At 33.3% G+C, this 24,998-nt stretch overlaps 1 protein-coding gene across 1 annotated transcript in view; it reads left to right on the top strand.

Moving 5' to 3' along the window:
- Positions 1-24,998, top strand: part of LOC142358731 (protocadherin-23-like) — a 239,014-nt gene that overhangs the window by 21,171 nt on the left and 192,845 nt on the right. The window contains exons 3-5 of the mRNA XM_075410273.1: positions 8,725-9,310; positions 9,785-10,061; positions 18,309-18,586. Of these exons, the coding sequence (XP_075266388.1) occupies positions 8,725-9,310; positions 9,785-10,061; positions 18,309-18,586 (1,141 nt within the window). The remainder of the gene's footprint in view (positions 1-8,724; positions 9,311-9,784; positions 10,062-18,308; positions 18,587-24,998) is intronic.

Here is a 24,998-nt window from a genome sequence, read left to right as displayed (position 1 = left end):
AAGAGATTTTTTTAGCTTTGAAGAGATGGTAGTTTTCTGTGTAAGTTTTCATCTCAAATTTTTTTGCTAGGCGACAAGAAATTTCAAAACAATTTTTTTTATAGATCGTTATTTTGCCGGCACGTGCTCTGTGTATATACGGTGTCAGAAGTAACATGTTACCTTCTGTCTTTTTTTGCTTGAAAATATACCCTCAATCTCATAGCTGTGTTACTGTAGTTTTTCCAAAGCGTTGTCTAATGTCTTTTTTTGGCGATTTGTCACCCTTCTGAGCTGATCATGTGTTTTCTGTATAGTTTTGAAGTTTACGAAATTGTCTCGATGTCAGTGTTGTAATACATATTTCATACCGATTTTGAGGTTGTCTCATTATTACAATATAAAAAACAATCAAATTAAAAAAACAAATCATATCGATTTGGTATAAATGAAAATGCCGTTCTGCCTTTGTAAGAGGTGTTTAGACTTCAACTGTATTTTTTCAGAAAAAACTTTAAGCTGTTTCGATTAAAATTGAGTTTTTGTTTCTGTACTTGCTTTTTTTTTTTTTTTTAGCTAAGAGAGATTCAGCTTAATACAGTTTATTGTTCCGACCCCCAACTGGGTTTTTTTGTTCAGTCAATTTTGGCTCTCCGATATATTCATTGTAGAGAATTATGAGTTGTATCATTAAAGAGCCCGTCCAGCGTAGAATACGGAATTAAAAAGATTTTTTTGATTTTCGTGTTTTACAGGGAGTTATAGAGGTTTAAAATTTTGTGAACATTCGACAGTCAAAATAACTTAAAATTTTTAACGGCAGAGTGTTGTTGTTATTGTTAGAGATAGAGGAGCGTTGCTGAATTGTTTGGTTGATGTTTTTTTGGCTAAAAATTTTTGATAAAATTTTCAAAATTCAAACTTTTTTTTTATCAAAAATAGCACAAAATATGCTTTTTTTGGTCCACTTTGTTTAAGTCTGCCAGACTTAGTGACCTAGAAACCTTAACACAGACTCCCTAATCTCAACAAAAGCGCTATTTGCAATTAGGTGGCGTATGAACGTTTTCTGGAATTAAAACTTTGCCGTTTTTGACGCTTTAACTCGATAATTATACAAAATTCATCTTTTTTTCAATATTTGAAGAATTCCACTCAACAATTGGTCTAATTCGCAAATAATTGAAACACGTGGTCGGTTTGCTGGGCGCGCGATCACTTCAGGGAGAGGTTTTATAATGTCATGGCCTCTTAGAATCAGAGACTTTTTGGTTATTATTTTGATGCTGCCTTTTTTCAAAGTATTTTGCTTTTGTTTTTCTAATTTAAATTACTGACAATATTTTTTTTATTCACGGCTCCGTTAATGACAACTCCAATTTACGTAAATTTGAGGCCAACTGTAGATTCAGTTAGTTTTCAGAGAACCAAAGGGTTTTTATGGTTTTGAGGAAGAGTTTTAGTAAAATTTAACTGAATTCTTGTCTTTTGCCTTCAATTTTTATTCTTTTGGCAGTCTGATTTTTCAGTTTAACCACTCAAAAGTCTAAATTTTTTCCTCAAGAGTTGTGAGTGAACCTTTTTTATTCATTCGGTTGTTTTCTAATGTCTCTTATAATATTGAATGTATTTGTTTAGGGAAATTTCTGTGATTTTTTTAACTTGTCAATTTTTTTATATTCTTTTTGACAACATTTTGCTTATTCTCAGTAATTACAGGTCAACTTTTCCTCCTTATAGAACAAAAGTTAATTTTATGGCCGATTGTTTTAACAGGTTTTCTTGCTTTTGTTACTACGAGTTTTCATACAAAATTTTCTGATTTTTGTGCATAATTGCCCATTTTTGCTGTTGTTTTTGTAAATTGTCACATTATTTAACAATCTAACTGAAAGAAGTTTTACAACATTTGAAACTGAACAAAATTTTTGTTTTCATAGCATATGGTTTGAAGGGCTGCAACACCGTTCTCTTGCAGAAATTGGTAGAGTTTTTTTGTTTTTGCCCTTTATTTGTTGTTAATTTTTGTTGTCATTGCCAAATATTCAGTAACTAAAGGTCTCAGTGGCCAACTCTAGATAAACATTTGAACTTAAATAACTGATATCGGTAAATAACTAATGATTGTTTTGGCTTCCGAATTTAATTTCTAAAAAGAGTATTAGTATTCTTCAACTTATCCCTTTTTGTTCTGGTTTGCGTTTTTTTCGTATTATACAATGTTGTATCAATTTTGCAAATTAGCCTCATTATTTAGAGTTTTATAATGTTTTGTTGAATCAAACAATAATTTTTCTGTTGTGTAAACTTTTTTAATGATGTCTTCAGGGCTTAGACAATTTGCTTCAGTAGAATTTTGTGAAGTTTAGATTCTTTTCTGTTTTTGTGGATCTTTTTGTTGTCACTTTGTGATAGTCGTTTCACAAAAAGATGTTATGGTGTTGAAAGTAGTTGCAAATGAAGATGTTATATTCTCGCGGTTAATATCTTATGGTTAATCGCGGTTAAATTTAATGGCTTCAAAACTGCGGTTTCGTAAAGTTGTTTGTGAAACTCATTAGTTCAGCTTGTATTTTATGTTATTTTATAGTCTTATGATTTAGTCTATTTAATAGCAGTAGCAAGTAGTTGCAAGACAAACTGTCTACTCTTTTAGTTGAAAGCTTTTGTTGGCTGTGAATTTCTAAAAATAATTGTTTTTAATAGAGAGATAGATTTTTGAGATTTGCCAATTTTATTTCTGTTAAATTGTAGCCAAGCATCTCTATATACAATTCACATCATTTATCTTCTGAAGTACAATTTGCTCTTCATAACGGTTTTATTTGCCTCAAATGGTCTTTCTTCTTGGAACAACCAGTTATCATTTTCGTGACTTTTGCAAAATTGCCCCTTATTTGTAGGTTTCGTTTTGTTCACAGTATCACAATAATGTGCGTCATTTGACTTACAAATATTGTCTGCAAAAAATGCAAACGAAGATTTTTATTGTTTTATTGATAAGCTTTATATTTAATTGATTGGGGGGATATCGTTTTCGTGCATAACTTTTTGTGCAAATTTTTCGTTTTTGCCTGTATTTGTCGCTTTTTTGTAGTCGTATGACATATCCTGGATAATTAAAGGCCTCGGTCGCTCTCTCTTGAGGTATAAAAGACTCAATGATTTCATTTGATGCGTAATGTTTCTAATCAGTTCGAATTTAATTCTTTTTTTAAAATATGCAATGTTTTAATAAACTTTTGCCGCTTTTGCTCGTTTCCAGCCAACTTTTTGCCAATTCGCATTGAGGAAAAGTCCCTCAAAGTCACTTATTTTGTTCCAAAAAGTACCGGTTAATCTTAGTATAATTTTTATCTGATGCCTTTTTGATTTGGTTGTTGGTGGTTTTCAAAAAAAATGGACAAGGAGTTTTGGTCGTAATTAATATTTTTAACTATTTGATTTTTATTGCCGTCTTTTCTGGTAGTCACATTACGGTAGCCATGGGTCTCATAGGCCCTCTAGAGTATATTGTTTTATTCTTTTAGTAGTTTGTTGAACGATATGCTGATATGTTAATTTTTTAATCTCTTCCTCATTTGGTAGACAATTAAGGGAAAAATGTAGATGAGCGGGGTCGGAACTTAATGTGCGAACGCACATTACCGAGCCTCCTTATTCTCGTTTTAGAATTGAAAACATGAGCGACCAATGGTTGAGACTAGCATATAACGGAGTCTGTGGCAATGTTTTTAATTTTCAACGCTAAAACTGTTATGGGGACTTTTTTGATAATTTTTTGTCGAATCTTTTGTCTGTAATGATTTCAGCGATGGTTTGGGTTTCCTGGTTTTGTATTATACTTATAGTTGTTTGTAAAGAATTGTGAAAGAAAAATTGCTCTGGATCTTTTTATAAATTCAGTACGTGCAAGCAACTTCTTTATTTACTGTAGATTAAAGGACAGTGGTCTCTTTATTGCTCATTGTTAGTGTTTCTTTTCACTTGGATATTTTCAGATTCATTTTTTATATTGAAATACAAGTTTTAACGTTAGATCTGAAGTTTTATAGATCCTATTTGACTTTAAATTTTATTTCAATTCATTGGTATGAAAATTCGACCACAATTGATCTCATTTGATAAGAAATTTTTCGAGACCAAACTATGCAAAGTCATATGTTATGCGAGATAATCTAGCAATTTACTTAACTTTTTCGGATTTTGTTGCTGATATTGCTCAATTGCCTCACTTAAAAATGAATTGGAAATTTTTATGGTATGGGCCGCTGAACGTCGAACTTTTTTCTAAACGTGCTCTTTGATTGATAACTTTGATGATACTTTGTTCTATATTAGGAGCAGTTGATGTCATTTTTTGCACATTTGACAAAGTTTGTTTCCCTATTAGTAATAGCCGCCGTTAGCCTCTCAACAGATCTGTTCACACATTTCCATGATTTTTGAAGTCAAATGGGAATTGTGATGGTCACGCTAAAACAGGAAGTGGAGCAAAAGGTGCGGCGGCGTAAGTTTTTTTCGCTCTAATTTTAAAGTAGAGTGAGAAAACGATGTTTGAACAAAAGTTCGCTTTCTCGCTAGTGGTTTTTTGTTCAAATGCGGCAATTTCACCTTGATGTTAACTGTTTTTTCGATTTTTTGGATTGGATTTTTTTCTAAGTGGTTTTCCCAATCCATAGTTCATTCTAGGCCTAGTTTTTTTGTTTGAACTAAGTTTCCAGTTCTCGCTAAAGGTTTTTTGAGCACATGCGGCATTTTGACAATGATTTTCTGTTTTTTTAATCTGATTTTTTTTGGAAACGTTTTCCCCAAGTCACTCAGTCCGTTCTAGGTCTAGTTTTTTGTATAGTGAGTGAATTTTCTTTGAATTTTACGTCAGGGCTTGTGCTGCTATGTTTTTTAAAGTTCAAAGAATATGCATTGTATTAGGGTGTGGTCTTTTATACGACACGAAGAGGAGTATTGGAGAAGTCTTTTTGTACATCACTTTTGTTGGAGTGAATTTTGAAGCAGGAAATGAAACGCTAGAAAAATTTTGGAGTGGTTTTGGCCCTGAACAAAAGTGAAGATTAGAGCGAAAAGAGAGTGGCTTTTTGTTCTTCTGGTTTTCGAGAGCAAGAAATTGAGGTGTGAAAAAAACTTCAGTAAGAGCGAATTTTTGTTCACATGCGGCTTTTTAAATCATTTTTCTGTTTCTTTTTTGGTTTAGAGGTTTGATTATAAAATTGTATGATTTTAGGGTTATTTTGATATTGATTTGAGTTCTCACATTTTTATTGCTTTTTGTTTTGTTATACTGCTTTGTTTGGCCTTTGAATACTTTGAATAGAAAACTTTTAGTTATCGAGTCTTTAGATCACAAGTGATTACATTTTCATTTGTATTAAACTATTCTGTTAATAAGAAAAATCAAAATAAACCGATTTTTTTATCCTTTTTTGTTTTTCGTTTTTTTTCCATATTTAGCAAAATTTCTTGGCCTACTTGCCTTTTTTTGCAGGCTTTTCAATACTCAATTTGCTCCATGAACGTTTTTTAGCTCCATGTGCGCTCGAGAAATCAAAAGAATGCATAATTTTTTAAAAGATTTTCATGTTTTTAAACGCCCTTTGTGTTCTTGAAGTTTTTATAGCATTTCGGGATGCCCATAGTCCCAAATAGTTGTTTTGATGCTTGTTGATGGCTTTGATATTAGTTTTGAATCATTTTGGTAAAGATAATTGAGTAATTTTTATGAAGATTTCAGAATTTTTGTTTTTGCTTACTTTTGCTGAAATCTTCTGATTTTTTGCTCTTTTTTTTTACTGTTCTAGCGTTTTATAGGTTTTCAAGAGGGATTGCTGGAATTTCTTTTGTGCGCTTTTCACAGACAGATTTTACAATTTTCACACGTTTTTCTTTTTTTTTTCGTTTTAAATTTTTAAAATCGACAATGTTTTGTTTTGGGGGACGCTTGACCAGAAGTAGTTTTGTGTGTTTTAAAATGGTGATTTGGATTCAGCATATTGGCGGTTGGTCCATAAATTGTAGCTAAAAATTGTGGCAATTAACAGAGATTGTTTTTGGTTTTGTTCTTCATTTCCTTTCTATTACCTCCGGTTTTTGTACTTGAACATTGTTGGTTGGATTTTTCTCTCAATTTGCAGTGGTTCAACGAAATAAGATTTAACGTATCGCATTTGTTTTGGCCCTAATTTTTTTCAAACTTGACGCTCAATGCGAATTTTTTATCACTTGCTTTGTCTTCCTCACTGGTGAGATAGTTCCTCATTGCTCTTTTTCATTTTCTTGTTTTAAAGTGATTAGCGCTATTCAGTAGGATAAGCATTATGTTAGTGATTGTGTTATCTCAGTAGAATCAGTTTTCTGTTAGTTAGGAGCTTTAGTTTTCCTTTGAGTCGTTTTTTGAATTCTTCCAGCTATGTTTTTTTAAGATCTGTTCGCACACTTTCATGATTTTTGTAGGCAAATCGGAGTTGTGATTTTGGTCACGCCGAAACAGGAAGTGGAGCAAAAAAGCGAGTGGTTTTGTGCCGTGAAATTTTTTCGCTCCTGTTTTAAAGTAGATTGAGAAAACGGTGCTTGAACAAAAATTTCGCTTTCTCGGTAGTGGTTTTTTGGTCACATGCGGCAATTTAACTTTGATGTTCACTGTTTTTTTTGGATAGCATTCTTTCTAAATGGTTTTCCCAATCTATTCATAGTTCAATCTAGGGCTCGTTTTTTAACCAAATTTCTGTGTCTCGCTATTGGTTTTTTGTTCACATGGTTCTCCTAATTCGCTCATAGACCGTTACAGGTCTAGTTTCTTGTTTAGTCTGTAATTTTTTGACTTGTAGGTCAGGACTTTTCCTGCTATTTTTTTTAAATTCGCTTTACCTTTTGATGGCTTTTTTCGTTTTTACATTAATCACGATTTTCGCGTTTGACTTCTGACTTACCTCAGTCGCTTTTTCAACTGAATGGACTGTAAATGCTTTCACGTATTGAATTACGCAATGCTCTGAATTCGTTCAAAATCAAAAGAGCAAAATCAAAAAATCAAAAGAGCTGAATTAAGTGTGATTTTAGAATCTAACTGAATATGCAGAATTCGCACACCAAGTAAAAGAAATTTGACAGTTAGAATAATGTTGTCATTTTCTATTTTATTTTATTTCTGTTTCAATCCCAATGAGCTTCAAGCGTGTCAGTGGTGGCATAGCCTCTTATTTCTGCCTCTTATTTGTGTTGGTTGTTATTTAAAGCTTAGTGCCAAAGAGAAATTTTCTGGCTTTTAAACCCTAGTTTTGTTGAGGCTTTTTGACGTAAATAATGAGGTTTTGTTTGCTGGGTCATCATTGAATGCGCAGCTTTTGTTTACATTCTCTTTGTTAAAAAGTCCTAAGCCTCGAATAACGGAAAGAAGGAACATAGTTTGAGCAAACCATTAATCATTTTTTGGCCTCGCTAATTTGCTACCCGTTTCAAGTGGGGTCGCACCTTGGCAGGCATCAAATGTTAAGGCAATTTAAATTTTGCCTAGTTTTCAAATATACCGATTGTTCTAGCTTATTTTCGTATTCTCTTTTACACAAAGAATGACCGGGAGTTGCTTATATTCCGATGAGTAGATGTCCAAGCTGGCGTACGTTGGAGTTTCTACTTCTTGTTCCGTTATACGTTCAATGTTTCTTTTATGTGGTTTATTTCCATTTGTCGAACGTAATTTATATAATGCTTTTTGTTGAAATAGTGCTTGCTTTTAGTTTTTGTGTGCAGTCAATTGAGAATTTAATTAATTTTTTTTTATTTTTGTTAACTCGGATTCTGTACCAGCAAAGCGTTTTGACTATTTTTCTCAAGGAGAATAGGAAGCAAAAAAAGAAAAATGTTAATTTCCTCTGGTACACATAAGAATAAAAAGCAAATGGTAAAAGAGACAATGTAAAGTTAAGAATATAACATTATGTAAATTTATAAAATCATTAAATTACCTAACTAAAAATTTGACCTTACATTAGTAAAAAATGGCCTAAAATGCGAGCATAAAATGTTCTCACAGTTTTATATGTACATCTTGAAGATTAAAGAATAAAATTAAAATCTAATGCTCTCAATGTCATCTTTTATATCAATTACTTTTTGGTCCTTCAAAAATTCTTTCCAAAAATATTCTTTCAGTTCTTTTTTAAGGAAGCTTTCGATGTTGTTTTCCGTCTAATATTAGACGGCAGACTATTATAAATTGGAATGGCTTGTACAATAAAAGAATCAGTTAAAAACTTATTGTTCTTTCTTATGTCGAACGTTATTTTTTTGACCTGTCATGTTGTTTTATTCTCATGATAGAGAGAGGTTCAATTTTGTGCTGGAAGATCGTTGCTGATTAAGCGTAAAAAATATTTTGAGCAATAATATTTCAAGAGAAAAGAAACTGGTAATATTTTGTTGCGAAGTTTGAGATCTGCAGACCGATCGTATTTTCTCCTATTAAAAATGGTTTTTATTCCCCAATTCAATTGTTTTTCTAAAGTTGTGAGTACTGACTTTTGCAACCCTATCAGAATTAGAGCGGAATAATGTAGATGACTTATTACTATTGCATTAAGTAATAAGGTTTTCGTTAAACATATCAGCTGCACGATCAAGCATATCAGCTGCACGATCAAAATTATATTTTTAAAGGTGTTAATGCCTCATTATTCTAACAAATGCATATCCTGTAAAAAACAAAAATTTCTGAGAGATAAAAGTTTTTAGGGAAAATAATAGTGACAGAAACCTTGGACCACGAAACTGTGTCATCATACAGCCTTATAGTTGGTGCACGTGACTCACCTCTTGTCGGGGATCGGAAAAGTAACGAAATTCAGGTCACAATTTCACTCACTGACGTCAACGAGCATCCGCCGATCATCAATTTTAATTACTTCACAAATGATTTGAGACAAGGGCTCATATCTGAGGACTACCCCGCCCAACAATCCATTGCAGGCATAGATATTTCTGATCTGGATTCAAGTACATCAGATGTTGAAATCGCTGTCAATGACCCGGACGGCTATTTTGGTTTGGTTGATTGCAACCAAGGAGCTTGCATTGCATTGAAACAGCCTTTAGATCGCGAATTGCAAGACTCTTTCACATTTACAGTTGAGGCATCTGAGCTGGTGGAGCCCTTCAGAAGTGTGTCTGTGTTTTTGAATATGCAAGTTCTGGACGTTAATGATAATAATCCTGCGTTCAATCCTCAAGCTCTCGCTTTTTCTGTGCGAGAAGACGCCGGTGTTGAAAGTTTCGTGGGACAGGTTTTCGCAACAGACGCTGATCTCAGTCAAACTGTGAGGTACGTAATTGTTCCTAACTTTTTGCAAACAACAATCAGAATAAAACAATAAGACAGTTATCATGGTCTTTTATGCAAACTTTTGTATGCGGGTTTCTCGATAATTTATCAAATTCTTACGAAAGCTACCCCCTGCTAAAGTTTGATGTTGCAAAGAAAGAATGAATCAATTTCCCCGTAGAGTCTATATGATTAACAAACAAAATCTAGTCTCTCGGAGAGAACAGAACCCATTGAGCATTTAATTGTGGTCATTAGGTGAACGGATGCGAGTATCGAACTAAGAAAAAACTATTATCAATCATGCATTGACTATGACATACAGTATCGATACCTCTTAGAGAAACAAATAGTGTTCAGTGAATACGCAATAGAATTGTCAAATCTGGGTACCAGTTGAGATTGTAAAAATTGTGTACCCGCTGACGCAACTCTCGGCACTTGAAAAATGTAGTTAAAACGTGACTGTTTCAGTTTTGAGATAATTGGGGAAACCATGTTCGACATTAACAGCCTGACTGGGGAAATATCTTTGTCAGAAGAGATAACTTGTGAGTCACTTAGTGGAGAGTTGCTGCCTTTGACTCTAACTGTACGGGGCACAGATTCCGGTGTTCCTGAGCTGTCTACTGATGAACAAGTCACAATCGACGTCATTGGCATTGACAACGGACAGATCACGTTTGTTCCTAGTAACGTCTACCATGTCAACGTGAGCGAAGCAGCTGAGAGCGGACATTGTTTCCTAACGGTTTGTCAACATACTAAGTCTCCATTCATGCATAATTACGGTCGCATCTAATTATTTAAGTCAATTTTGGGGCTACCGATGCCGTACGAGTTCGTAAAAACGAGCACGTATTTTTGGAAGTGGAGATTTCTTGCGTTTTGCATATTGAAGTAGAGTTAGTTGGGTTTTCTAAGTTGCTCTCAAACAAAGTTTGCAGCAATCCTTTGAATAATGCTGGTATTTTTATGTGACTTTTCACGATTACTTTCTTGATTTTTTTCCTTTCAAATCTTATTAGTTCTCGTCTAGAATAAGTTCTATTACCATATTTTAAGACCCCAATAAAATATCGAATAGGGATTAAAAAAACTCATTTTGTGTGTTCCTAAGCTCTGATCATTTTCGTTTTAATTTTCTTGTTAAAAATCTGGCGTTAAATGGAATCATCAGCATTTATTTCTCTATACCAAATTATGCTGTTATGAATTGGGGTTTTTAATTTATAGCTCAGATTTGATAAACGACATATGATTAAATGTCAGAATTAGTGGCATAGATAGAATAGGAATTTTTGGTGTTTATGATTCCCTCAGTTTTGCTTTTATGTTAATATTTTTTCCGATGCCTTTCTATTTAAAGCTTTCTTTTTGAATAGATGGCGAGCAAATGGTTCACACTTATAGCTTTCAAGCTTTTTGTATTTTTTGGCGTTTCTAAGGGTTATCGCTATATGGTATCGCTAATTGATTTTTTTAGCGCAAATAAGTTGTTTTTCAACTTTTAAAATATCGGATGAACAACTTTAGAAAATGAACGCCACTACTTTTCAATGCAGGATAAAATTGTAGTGTGACTTTTGAATGATTCCAGAATGATTGATTTAATCTACCTTTCAATGAATTTTTAATTTTTGTTATGCAAAATGTCTAGCGAATGATTTCGTATGATTTCCCGCAAAACTTTGTATCAAAAATTAATAAAATTTATTTCATAGATAGCAGATACTTTTGATATTTTTTTCAACTCAACTTTTACAAAATAGTCTCAACTTTTCGTCTCAAGCGGCTATCAGAAATGTGCCATTAACAGCAGTTTTGGTGATTGTCAAGATCGGACTAGGCGTCTGTCGCACTTTTTCACTCTTATTATTCAAATATTTTTAATACTTTAATGTTCTTTTCAATGATGTTTAATTGATTATTGTTTTCACTCTTCTAAATATGTTTCACTCTTCTAAGTTTTATTTTGTTAAAGATTCAGCGAACTTCAAAGATACTTGAATTGAATTAGGTGGAACCTCAAATGCGATAGTATATTACGGATTCACCTTGTTTGTATGACAATGTTATAACAATTTGTTTTGACAGCCTAGGAGTTAAAAGAAATTCCAACGAAAGTTTCAATTTTATCCATGCCTAATATTTCTAATATGTTTCCGTGATCTTTCGGAAAATATTTTTTAACGACTTGATCTTTCAAATAAGGTTTTTTTGCTGAAGCAAGTTTGTTCGTGATTTGAACTTGGAATTTTGTGCTCGCTTATTGACTTCTGTTTTAGAACGCTGACCTATTTTTTCGAACATGACACATTAACAGTAGCTTAGTTACGAAGACATAGTAATTAAGAACTGCTTGTAATATTCAAGGTCGAAAGATGATTCTGAGCATTTTTTTCACCCCATTGACCCCCTCCCTCATTTACTAAGCCGCACCCCGCGCCCACATACATCCCCCTGATTTTATGCATAATTTTTGTGTGACCGTTTTGTTCTAGAATATGCTTTCTATTTATTTACATTATAGTACTCCAGAGGTTGGGGGTTTGAACCCTCCGTGAACGGAAAATTTTGCGCCCACAAAAAATTACCTAGGCTACAGCCTCCTCTGAATTAAATTGCCGCGCCTGTCGTTCGAGGGTAATTGGTCCGACGTTAGTCTGTTTTTGTTTCTTCGTCAGAACTTTTCAGTCTTGTTTTGGGTTCTTATTTGTTAGATGTTTAATTTTATTTAGCGTTCAAGCTAACCGCGATTGCTAGTCCGAGAAGGGACCTAGATTAGAACACAAACTACTTCATAATAAGCAAGTGTTGCGATGTGATATTTTGATCAGACAAGTACAGTGTAAGTTAGCAAATAGGTTGCGGCAGATCATCGTTGCATATACATCTATTTTAATTAATGAGAGGCAATTTTTCTCCCAATTATGCTGAAATATCTATCCAGACCGGAGGAGTTTTGTTCCTTTTATCGGAATTTAATTCTCCTTCATCGTAATATGTTTTACAGCACCAGCACCACCGATTGCTTTTACAATGCCACTTATCTTCTTTTTGATCCAACCCACTTTAGTGGGGGAGGAACTATATACTCAAATGGGTTTTTTTGTTCAGAAAAATTTGACCGATCGATATATTTAACATACACATTTGTGAGTGGTATCTTTAAAAAGCCCGTCCAGCGTAGAAAAAATATTCAAAAGATTTTTCAGAAATTCATTTTTTCAGGGGAATTATCGAGGTTTACGATTGTCTGAATAGTAAACCGATCTCCGTTGTTTTCATTCACATTTTAATATCAAATTTGCGTCAATTTTGCTAAATTTTGACGGAGAGGGTTTTGAGTGGTATCGTTAGAAAGCCCGTCCATAGTGTAGAATATATGAAGTTGTGGTTTGAAGTTGTGTGAACATTTGACTGATTTTCGTTGTTTTTGTTCACAATTGCTGTTTTTTGCTCAATGATAGTTAACGATTCTTAAGGATAGTTGGTTTTGCCTCTAAAGATAAAGGAGTGTTGTCGAACTGTTTGATCCAATTTCGTTAGCTTTAGATTTGGCTAAAATTTTCCAAATTTCAGCATTTTTTCATCAAAATGGCACGAAATAAGCTTCTTTAGTCCACTTTAATTTTGGATTAACACACCTAAAAACTGCTGATGCAATCTTCGTTAAATCAGACGATGGCTCGTTTCACTTGTGCTTCCTTTGAGTATGTTCTTGAATTAAAATGTTGATGGTTTTTTGCTAATTTGGCTCGATAATTATCCATAATGCATCATTTCTTTTTGTTATATTGACTTTTTTGTTGAATTATCAATATGAATAATATTCGGAACATATGCATAACATTCGGAAGAACAGCAATTGCAAGGCCAGTTTTAGTCGAATCGCTCTTTTTTAAAGTCCAAAATAATTCGGATTGTAATCAGTCAATGTCGTTTTTTTTTTAAAGTTTGGCCTTTGTTGTTTTATGTTAATTACCGAACAGATTAACTCAAATCAAGGCCTTCTCAAGACAGGTCAAATTGACTTCCTATGGAGTTTTAGGGAAACGTATCTTATTTTTTAACCGAAAGCTTTTGGTTATTTTGACTTTTGAAGAACTTGTTTTAATTATAAACAATGGATAATTGAGCTTTGCTTTTTTCATCTTTTAGGTCAACTTGAAGCTCAGTGTCAGCGAAGACAGGTTGCATTGTCTTTATAATGAATCCTTATTTATTTTGTCGTTTTAAGTTTGGTTTTTAAAACGTTATTGTTTTTCGGCTTTTAAACTACGATTTTTCACAAAAAATAATAGGACGTTTTTCCATCTTTGAGGTTCCATTTTTTAGTTTTGTCACATTTTTGATTGGTTAGATATCACATTTTGGCTTTCACAAAGAAGGTACCATTCAGCATTTCAGATTTTTCAGTGAATACATTATGTTTTCAACGGTTTCGACACAGTCTTCTAGCAGAATTCAATATTTTTTGTCTGTATTTTTTCTTTAGTCGTATAAAAAATTTGGGTAATTGCAGGTCTAAGCGGTTTCTTATTCATGAACAAAGTAACTTTTTCTATTGATTTGAGCTGATAGCTAAATTTTTTAGTACTTTTGAATCAAAGTATAACAAATTTTTGACCTACTTCGCACTTTTTTCACTTGTCTACTTTTTACATAATCTCATTAATTACTGGTCGCATATCACTGTGGTGGTGTTGAACAAAGATAAGAGGGAACCTGTACGAAACAAACAACAAATACAAAATTTATTATAATTTTTTGCGAAAATCCGATGTCGAAGCCGTTTAAGCCATAAGCAGTGCAATAAAAACATTAATTGCATTGCTTATGGCTTTAACGGCTTCCACACCGGAGTTTTGCAAAAGCTTGTATAAATTTTTGAGTTTTGTATTGGTCTTGCTTTTCGTATGACATTTTCTGAATAGTGACCGATCTCAAGGCCCTTTTTGGAGAAGTAAATTAAATTTTTAATGAGAATTAGTGTGATAACTAATTTCAGTTGATGGCTGATGTTTTTACGAATTAGTTGTTTTCGAAAAATTTAAATATAGATAGCAATTTTGCCCGTTTTCTGTTTTGTCTACTTGTTACCTAGGCCCATTATCCAATGGTCAAATATCACATTACTAATAGCCGTCCTCATCTTCTCAGCCGGCTATTATAGTGCTCCTATTTTTTTTACTTCGTCGAACTTTTTTTCGCTTTACCATTTTGCCGCTTTTTCGACATTTTGCGTGAAATCTTTTTTACTTCTCTAGGCTAGTTTCTCTCTTCCTTCATTCTGCTAAAAGTGAATTTGAACATCAGTTGCTCAGCAAAGCAACTCAAAATGAGCAGAGTCAGTATACAAAATTGAAGTCAGAAATAGAAACGGGATAAACCCATAAAGCCCAATTTTAGATGCCCGCTGTTTGAACGTCGTGCCTATAAGTATTAGTCAGCATCTCTTATGCTTATTGGTATTGATATTAGCCCCTGTAGCTTCTCTCTAAGAAACAGAAATATGTTCAACTACGAAATGCCGTCAAAATAAATCGGACTAAAAAAATGTTTTTGTACAAAAATCTTTTTTTTTCAATATCTTCTATTCTTTCAATCCCAATCATGCTTATTGGAATCAACGGTGGCTATTTTTTGGCAATCTGCCGGGTATGTTTGGTGTTCTGAGAAGGCGCAATTGATTATATTTAATTTTTTAGTGTTTTTTTAGGGCTTCGACGCCGTTTTCTCGAAAAATTTTTTGTTTTTTGTCTGTAATTGCAGTTTATTTTTCAGACGTACGACATATTTTGTATATGTTTTAGAAATGCTTCTATTCAAAAAATAGAAACGTTTTTTTAACCTTGCCACTCTTGTTCATTTTTGTCTACTTGCTACCAAGTCTCATTAGGGACATTTTTTTAAAATCGTACACCAATCATATTTGAACAATTTTACCGAGCCTCCTTTTTATATACTCAATTTTTTCCTCCCGGAAAAATCAATTACATAGCAAAAATTTAATCAATTTTCCACTTTTTTTAAGTGATATGCTAAACTACCAGTGATGGAAGCGCCCAGTATTGAGGAAAAATTTCTCTCTGTTCAGTACTGAACGTTTCAGTATTGGTTTTATTCTTTGTTCAAACAACATTTGTGAGGTTGTGTTGGCGATTAAAAGTGACGCTTTCAGTTATGAGCGTAAGAAATATGCAGAAAGCTAAGACAGCAATTCGTTCAACAATATTGATTGGGGAATTTACTGACGTGTTTTGTGGAAACAGTAGTGTGAAAACGTAATTTTTATTTTCATTTTGATAACTTTCAAATAAAATGTACATCTGACCCTTTGGCTGCTGGCCTACAAAACTCTTAACGCTTGTTTGTTGTTAAATTGGTCTACAAATAGAAGTACTTAATTTACCACAAAGTGTGTCCTTTGAATAAATAATTTTTCGCTCTCTGGCATCGATAGTTTAGCCCCTTTGATGTGCTCTCAACTGGCTATCAAAATGAAGTGAACCATTTTTCTTATTATTGTAACGCATTTGTCATAGTGGTAACTCTATTGATTTTGTGTTTTCAGAGCTATTGTGCTGCGATCATAGCACAAGTTTTTGTCTTTATAATAAATTATGCTGTCTTCTCAAGAGTTATTTATTTGTCTCATGTTAAGCTCTTGAAACACAACTTTTCTTCTTTCTTCTGTACTAATTGAAAATATGTGCAAGTTTGACGCATGTGCGACATCGCATTTTTTAAGGCAGGAATCTTGTCAATGAGATCTAAGAGCGGCCGTCACATGAACTTCTTTCAAAAGCGTCATAAATCATCTCAAACAGTTTATTAAAAATTGACCCGAGGATATTTTGCGATGCAAATCTGGTTCAACGAGTCGATACATTGACCGCTTGCAGCTAAAGAGGACAAGGGGACACTTCACCCGAAAAGTTCAATTTATGATTGACTTTTCAGAAGCGTATTCAGCATGAAACATCAAAAATCCGCTTCATTTCATTATTTTCATTAAAAAACTCTCAAAAATTCAGTTTGCATGCAATGATGCCTCATTACATAACCATAAGTATATGCCCTTAAAATTTCATCATTGTCACTACTAAATTTGGAAATTGACGGTCTTTTTGACGGAGAAGGATTGTTCATCTGTCAATCTGATGTTCACAAAATATAAGACGGATATCATTTTTTTCTACAAAGCCACTTGAAAAAAAATGCACATAACTGCAAATCCTGTTGTCGCAAAGGGTCAGCATTTATTCTGATGAGGATATACTCGAATGGGATGTATTTTGTGATAGTAAGGCGTTTTGCAGATTTACTGCATCGTCAACACAAATTGAAAAGACAAATCTCAGAGAATAGATAAATCGAGAGAATATATGAAACAAAACTTGCGGCAATGGGAGAATCCATGGCAAAATACGATAGCTTTTATTTTATCAGGAAAAGCACTTCCTTTCAATGAAACTCATTTCGCTGATTGATCGCTGATAGCTTGAGATCTCTGATGTTTAAAGAGAATCTTTCTGAGGGAATAGTGTCAAAGGTCTTCACGCTCAGCTTTGTTAGATTCTAACTGGTGGCCGTCACTAAAATCTTCTCAACAGGTGTAGAGATTTTGCCCATGCCCCCTCAGTCGACTCGAAAGATGTCGAAACGTTTGCCATCATATAGGGCTTGTCACCCCAACCCAAACAACTGATTTTTATATATGAAGCTACTTCACTGAATTATTTATACTTTTTATATTGATCTACGAGTTATTGAGCTTGTTGGTCACGAAATACAACTAATGGGAAACTTGAAATCACCTTTTAATTAGAACTGCAACAAGCTCGTCAAGCTCCGACAAGCTCGTCAATGGTCTCTGGCGCACGAGAGATACATAAGGTGATTGATGCCAGCAAGGGACAGTCACTTGGTATCGAAATGAGGTTTAATTATAAATTTACATCCGTTGGCTTTCGGCACCGCACACTTCGAAATGATTGTCAGACTCATTTCACTTCTATGAAAATCTAGAAATGCGATACTTAGCTCAACCTCGCGCTCAATTCAATTTCAAGTTCTCATGTACCATAGCTGTGATCAGAGACCTACAATTTCTTCTCGTAAAATTTTTGGACACGATGCTGCTAAGTTGAAAATGCATTTTGTGAGTTTTTATACATTAATTTGGAATCTAAGAATCCTTATCTCAGGAAAGTCTTAATTGTTTATACCTATCTTGTCTTTGTGATTTTGAATCTTGTCCTTGAGATAAATTTTGAAAGTTGGAAGAGGAAAAGGCAAGAAATTGGGATGTATAGTTCTTCGTTTCTAAGTAAATACAAAATCTGATGATCTGATTTTTAGACGATAAAATGGATGGGCTTAACTGATAAAAAAGGACTAATTACTGATCTTGAAGAACACACGGACTGAGTTCAAAATAGCTTAATTCGTGAATCCAACTGAATTAGCTCAAATGGCAGTTTAAGATTTAATGTTACCACACAGCTGTTATCGCCATTGAGAAATTACCAAACTCCGAGACGAAGCTGAGTTGTTGAATAACTTGTTGAGGGTGATGACAACTGGGTGATAATGTTTTTAATCAACTAACGTTGCATTTACAACCGTTGCGTAATTTTCGTTGCAGTGCAATTGATTAGACTATCTGTTTCAGCTGTTCTTCATACAGCAACAGTGGCGAGAAAAAAGTGGCGGAAACCGATAGTCTAATCCCGAAGCAGAGTTTTGCCAATGTTTCAATATTTTGAAGTGTCCACGGGGCGCTAACAAGTTATTTCTTTGGTAGGTTAGGCAACTTGTTGTCGCAACGAGAGTTGATTGAATGGCTATCGCGAATTTCTATCGTGAATTTCGACTTGCTCCTGCGTGGTTAAATGAAGTAGGATTTTAAAAGAAGGGATTGGATTAATATTATCAATATGAATATATAATTATTTGGATTTTTTAAAAAACATTAAATTGGTTTCAGGTGACTGCAGTTACTTCTTCTTGCATATCACCTCAACTTAGCTACACCCTTCTGGATTCGATTTATTCGGACTGGTTCACTGTGGATGCGGGATCTGGTCAAATTTGCACGAGTACTTCCTCGGCGCTTTTGGATTTCGAAGCAGTTGCATTCAACAATGGTGTACTGACATTAACTATAGAGGCATCCTCTGGGAATCTGAATGGAGAAGCAGAGCAGGAATCAAACAGTGAAGCTGCCTCAGTTGTAGTTCAGCTATTGGACTTCAATGAGTTCAAGTATGATCTTTATTCTTTGGCAGCAATTTGTTATCATATTTCGAGTTGAGAAGACGAATGATTTTTTCAAGTTATACTTACTTACTGAGCAACTGAAGCTTTCAGATCAGTTGCATAAAATCAACAAGACTCATCTGTTATAATTAATTGCTCTCGAACGAAGTATGAAGCAACAAGGAGGCTCGGTAATGTGCGTTCGGACATCAAGTTCCGACCCCGCTCATCCATGTTTTTGGCGTAAATGGCTACCAAATAAGAACAGATAGAAAACCCCAAAAATTCAAATATTTTTCAAAAAAATGTGTGTGAACAAAGATCGTCTCAAATGCAAATAGCTCAGTGGAGCGAAAATGCCGCATTACATTGATGAGATCAGCCATTATTAAGAAAGCATGTCAAGACGAACAACAAAATCAATCAACAAAAACAACAAACATTAATTACATCCAAAATTTTATATTCATTTAAAAAAAAACAGAAGCTCAAAATAGCGTCGGATAAAACTGAAACTAAACAAAATAACTTGTTTTTTACAAGAAAAGAAATGGTACAACTCTATAAAAAGGCTCGGTAACCTTTAGACAAAAAAGAACAAAAAAACAACAAAGATAAAAAAAATTTGCTTCATTTCTAAAAACAATTAATTTCAATGAAAGGCAAACCATTAGATGGCAATTGGAAATACGCAATATGTTTATGATCACATATGCTTCTATAGCGGGGCCTAAAGACCTGAAAAAAACAACAAAGAGAGACAAAAAAAATCAATGGAAACTTGCAAGAAAACGCTGTCGAAGCCTTAAGGCCATATTTTGCCCCCAAAATGTGTTCAATCCAGCCTTCCGCAAACGCCAATATGTGGTATAGCGAGGTCTCGTTAGTGAGAATAGATAACAAGTAGAACAAAAAAGAAAAAGGGAAAAATTAATTAACACTTGTTTTTTTTTAAAGACAATTATTTTCAAATTCATGCAAGCCATTAGCTACAAAATGAAATGATGAAATAGGTTCGTCTATTTGTCCAAGAGAAACGCTTGAGGCGTGCAATTTTTCAGAATATGTTTTAAGTCTAGAAAAAGAACCTTAAATATAGACAAAAATCAAAATTAGTTTACTTTTTGCGCGAAAAATCCCTGTCGAAGCCAGTAAATTCAACACGAATTCTTAAAAATAAGAATAGATTTTGTTCATTTGCCCCTACCCTAGACAATAATGATGTCATTTTAGACCTGTAATTAACGAGACTAGGTATCACATAGACAAAAGGAACAAAAAAACAGCAAAGATAAAAAATGGCTTTTTTTATTAAAAACATTTAATTCAAAGGAAAACCATTCGATTGCAATTGAAAACATCCATTATGTTTATGATCACATGCGCTTCTCTATAGACGTGCCTTAAGACTTGTCTTTAGTGATTTTTGGTTACAAAAAGAACAACAAATAGAGACAACACAGAATTTCAATTGAAACTTGCGAGAAAACGCTGTCGCAGCCGTAAAGTCAATTTTGGCCCCTAAAAATATATTCAATTGAGCCTTCATCAAATGCCAAGAACGTGTTATAGGCCTTCTCATGAATGAGAGGTGGTGAAAATTTGCCCCTACCCTAGACAATAATGATGTCATTTGAGACCTAAAATTAACGAGACTAGGTATCACATAGACAAAAGGAACAAAAAAAACAGCAAAGATAAAAAAAATGGCTTTTTTTTTATTAAAAACATTTAATTCAAAGGAAAACCATTCGATGGCAATTGAAAACATCCATTATGTTTATGATCACATGCGCTTCTCTATAGACGTGCCTTAAGACTTGTCTTTAGTGATTTTTGGTTACAAAAAAACAACAAATATAGACAACACAGAATTTCAATCGAAACTTGCGAGAAAACGCTGTCGCAGCCGTAAAGTCAATTTTGGCCCCTAAAAATATATTCAATTGAGCCTTCATCAAATGCCAAGAACGTGTTATAGGCCTTCTCATGAATGAGAGGTGGTGAAAATTTGACCAAAATAAAGAAAAAATTGCAAAATTTATTGTATATGAAACTTGTTTTTTCGAAAACAATTATTTTCGAAGTCATGAAAGCCATTAGCTACAAAATGAAACAATTAAATAGGTTCGCCTATTCGTCCACAAGAAGCGCTTGAGAACTGTCATAAATCAGAATATGTCTGACGTCTACAAAAAGAGCGTTAAAAATAGGCAAAAAATCAAAAACTGGCTTACTTTTTGTGCGAAAAACCCTTGCAGAGTCCAGTAAATTCATAACGAATTCTTTAAAAAAAACATTAGATTTTCTACACCTGCACCTTCCCTCGACAACAATAATGTCATATTTGACCTGTAATTAACGAGACAAGCTAACAAATAGATAGAAAAAACAACAAAAATCAGAAGCTAAAGAACGTTAAAAAGTTTTATATTTTTGAAAACAATTGTTTTCAAAGTCATGAAGGACATCAGCTATCGACTCAAATCAGAACAAAGGCTCATATTTTCCTTCATGAAATGCCAATGAGATCTGTCTTTATCCAAGTAATTTAATACGACTACAAAGACAAACAAAAACGGCAGTTAAAGGCAATTGTAAAAAAAATCAATTAAATTCTTCGAGTAAGGGATGTCGAAGCCGTTGAAACAATAATCTATGCCTTTCAAGACTTGTATATGCTCAATTTTGCCTTATTTTAAGCGCCAATGATTTAATTTGAGAACTGTCAATAATGTGATAATGTGACAAAACGAGAATGAAGCGTGAAAAAGTGGCCAATACCTAAAAATTGTGAAATCTAGTAGTATAAAAGCCAGAAAAACCATAACTTAACTCATAACACAGCAAAAAAATCATATTTAAATCAACAGAAAGAAGAGGAAGAAGAAACATTCTTTCCTAGCTGATACTAAGCACGAGCTGACCAATTTAAGAGAAAAATTGTGGCGAATTTCAAAAAGCCACTGTTTAATTAAATTAAAAGTTTTTTAAAAGTCAAAACGACCAAATTCTTTTGAGTACAGAAAAAAGATACCATAAAATGGAACTACCATAAATTGGAACTGTATAGAAGTCGTTTGGACCTATCAACAGTTAGCTGTGATGTGGATTGTTTTGTTCTTTAATTATCATAAAAAAACTCGATTTTATTTTCTTAAAAGAGACCGACTGATTACAATCCGAATTATTTTTTCGATCGTAACAGTCCATGATTGGGCCAAAACCAGCTCTGCTATTGCTGTTCGTCCATTTAGAAAACTCAATTGTTTCGAATGCTTTGGATCTATATAATTTGTTAGTTAAAAGATTAAAAATAAATGCTGCGTTTTTGATAATCATAGAGTGAAGTTTGCGAAAAACGGCAAAATTTTGATTCTAGATTACTCTCAACGGAATTGGAAGTAAAACTAGTAAAACAAACTCCCTTTGTAAATTACAAAGATTGTTTGTTGGTTTTTGGGTGTTTACTTCCGGCAAATTTAATCAAAATTGACTAAAGAAGCCTATTTTGGACAATTTTTGATGAAAAAGGCTGAATTTTGAAATACGTAGCCGAAATTTTAGTCGGAAAAATTAAATCAAAATAGTCAACAATACTTTTTGTCTGTAAAAACAAAATAAACAGGACTACTGTTAACAATTTTCACAATTTTTAGCAAAATTGACGAAATTTTAAGCGAAACTGTGGAAAATGGGAATAAAAACAACGGAAATTCGTCTATTATTCACAAAACTTCAAACCTCGATAACTCCCTGTAAAATACAAAGTTCAACAAAATCTTTTTAATTTCATATTCTACGCTGGAGGGGCTTTTTATTGATACCACTCGCCACTCTGTATAATGAATATATCGATCGGTCAAAATTGACTGAACAAAAAAAACCCATTTGAGTATATAGTTCCTCCCCCCTCAAGAGGGTCGGAACAATTATTGTAAACGGTTTTTTTCGCAAAATTTTTACTTGACCGCTTTTGCGCTTTTGTTGGAGAACATTCTCGGGGTGTAGGAAATTAGGCGAAAACTCGATTAGGATAAAATAGAGTGCTGTGGTTGAATATATTTGCGGGAAAAATATGTGGTTAATTTTTCTTTGTTTTTTAACCCTCCAACTGAGTTGTTCCATAAATTTCAGAGTGCGTTAATCAACCGGAGTTTTTCTGTTTCATTCAGCAGACTCTCCGTGTATTTTTGTACTCTTATAAGTGTCAGAACTTTCCGTTTTTCTTTAATTCCGTTTCTAAAAATTGTCTATTATTTTTTACTCAAAGAAAATGACGATTTTTGCTACATTCTGATTATAGGCACATTCTCCGATATAATAAAAGAAGTTTATATTTTATGAAAGAGGCATTTATCAGTACTGATTTTTACGACCTCTAGAGAAATGCTGGTATCTCTGCAACAGATTTTTTTACACATTTATTTTCCCAACATTGGGTGTGAACTTAAAGGAGCAAAACCTACGGTTAAATATGCAGTAGATGTAGATGATAATTTACTTACAGGCGTATCTGATTTTTTAACCGCTCATAAAACAGTTACCGCAAAAGTTTCTATTGGCAGGGTTAAATATATTCTTTCTATTACATCTCATCGTTAATAGAGCATCAAACAAAAGTCACATACTCTTTCAAACAATATTCTGACGACTGCTTTTGGACTCTGGTTATTAAAGGTTTCGTTCGGTCTACTACCATCATTTCAATACACTATTACTTTGATTTGCCGAAAAGTAGTAGAATAATCTGGAAATGATCAATAATAATAAGCTTATTTGTCGTACTGCTCAACTATATTTGTTGGTTAACAGACTAACTTAGAAAATTAAGATTAACGTTCATTCAAATGCATTTGAAGCTAATAAGGGAAAGTTTAGCTAGTGACAACTAAACCTAAATTTTATAAACGATTTTTCTAATTTTTTATGCAAATTTCAGTTATTTTTTTTTAAATCCATAAAGATTTATTCTATTTTTCTGGAACTTGGTAAACTGCCTTTTTGAAGTCATTGCTATTCAGTTACTTTGAAGCCATTTATTCATCAATCCTCATTTTGTAACAATTCAAAAATTTTTACACAATTATTGTGATCTTTGCTTGTTTTGCTGTACGGTTCCAAGTAATTTTATTTAGTTGTTTTATTTTTTTTCTGTTTTTAGTGATGATTGAAATCAGAAAGAGTGACATGTATTTTTATATTAACTTTTAAAAAGTTTTTTTAAGTGTTTTGACATTTTTAAGACTGCGTTTTCTCTATTTGTTCTTACCAAATTTAGAGGGTGAGGAACTATATACTCAAATGGTTTTTTTGTTCAGTCATTTCTGGCGGACCGATGCATTATAGAGAGCTGTGAGTGGTAAATTACATATTACTATTGAATGAACAGCAATAGCAGGTCTCGTTTTGGTCTAATTGTTGTTTTTCCAGTACAAAAATAATTCCGTTTGTAATCAGTCGCTGTCTTTTTTTTAAAAATATTTTTGCATTTTTTTTCTTTTTTATGTTAATTGCAGATTCAATAACAATTCAAATTAAGGCTTACTAATGACAGGTCTGGTTGGCTTCTTAAGGAGTTGCAAGCAAATCTACCTGGTTTTTTAAGTCCGAAGTCTTTGGTCGTTCTGACTTTCACAAAAATGCTTGTTTTCAAAATAAACAATGGATTTTTGAGCTTTGCCACGTTTTCTCCTTTTTTGGTCTGCTGTTAGTTTAATTTCAGCAGCAAAGACAGGTCGCATCTTCTTTCTGATGGATTAATATTTATTTTAAAGATTTAAGTTATTGTTTTTCGGCTTCGATACTACGAGTTTTCGATAATAAAACCGAAGACTATTGGCTTTTAAGAAGAAGGTGTATTTGGACTCTCATTTTTGTCAGTGAAAAGATTATAATTGTAACGGCTTTGACGCCGTTTTCTAGCAGAAATGACTGGAAGTTTTTAAACTTTTGTCTTCATTTGTCGTTTTTTTGAGGTCGTATGAGAAAAGCTGGATATCTGAGAGTCTTCGCGGCTTCCTATGGATGAACAAAGGAACCTATTTTTGTTTAATTGTTTGTTATGTTTTAATAGTCTAGTTATTGTTTTCAAGTCTTGGAGACTCAATTTTAGCCAATTAGTTTTGAGTTTTTTTATTATCGACAGTATTTTTTGTCTTTTATTAGTCGTAAGAAATAATCTGGGTAATGAATGACTATGGTTTCAATGGTCTCTAAGTGATTATAAAGCAATCCGTTTTATATTAATGGATAGCTAAAATTTTGCATGACTGTGAAACCGAATGTTTGAAAAAATAGACGTATTTTTTAACTTTACATTTTTCTGTTCTCTTTTGTCTACTTGTTACCTAGTCTCTTTTTTACAGGTCGCAAAATCACATTATTGGTGTTGAAGAAAGGCGCAATTGAATTTAAC

The sequence above is a fragment of the Convolutriloba macropyga genome, chromosome 2 (assembly GCF_964194025.1).
Source record: "Convolutriloba macropyga chromosome 2, txConMacr16.3, whole genome shotgun sequence".
Taxonomy (NCBI): domain Eukaryota; kingdom Metazoa; phylum Xenacoelomorpha; order Acoela; family Convolutidae; genus Convolutriloba; species Convolutriloba macropyga.
Note: the sequence above shows the minus strand (reverse complement) of the source record. Positions and strands in the feature narration are given on the sequence as shown.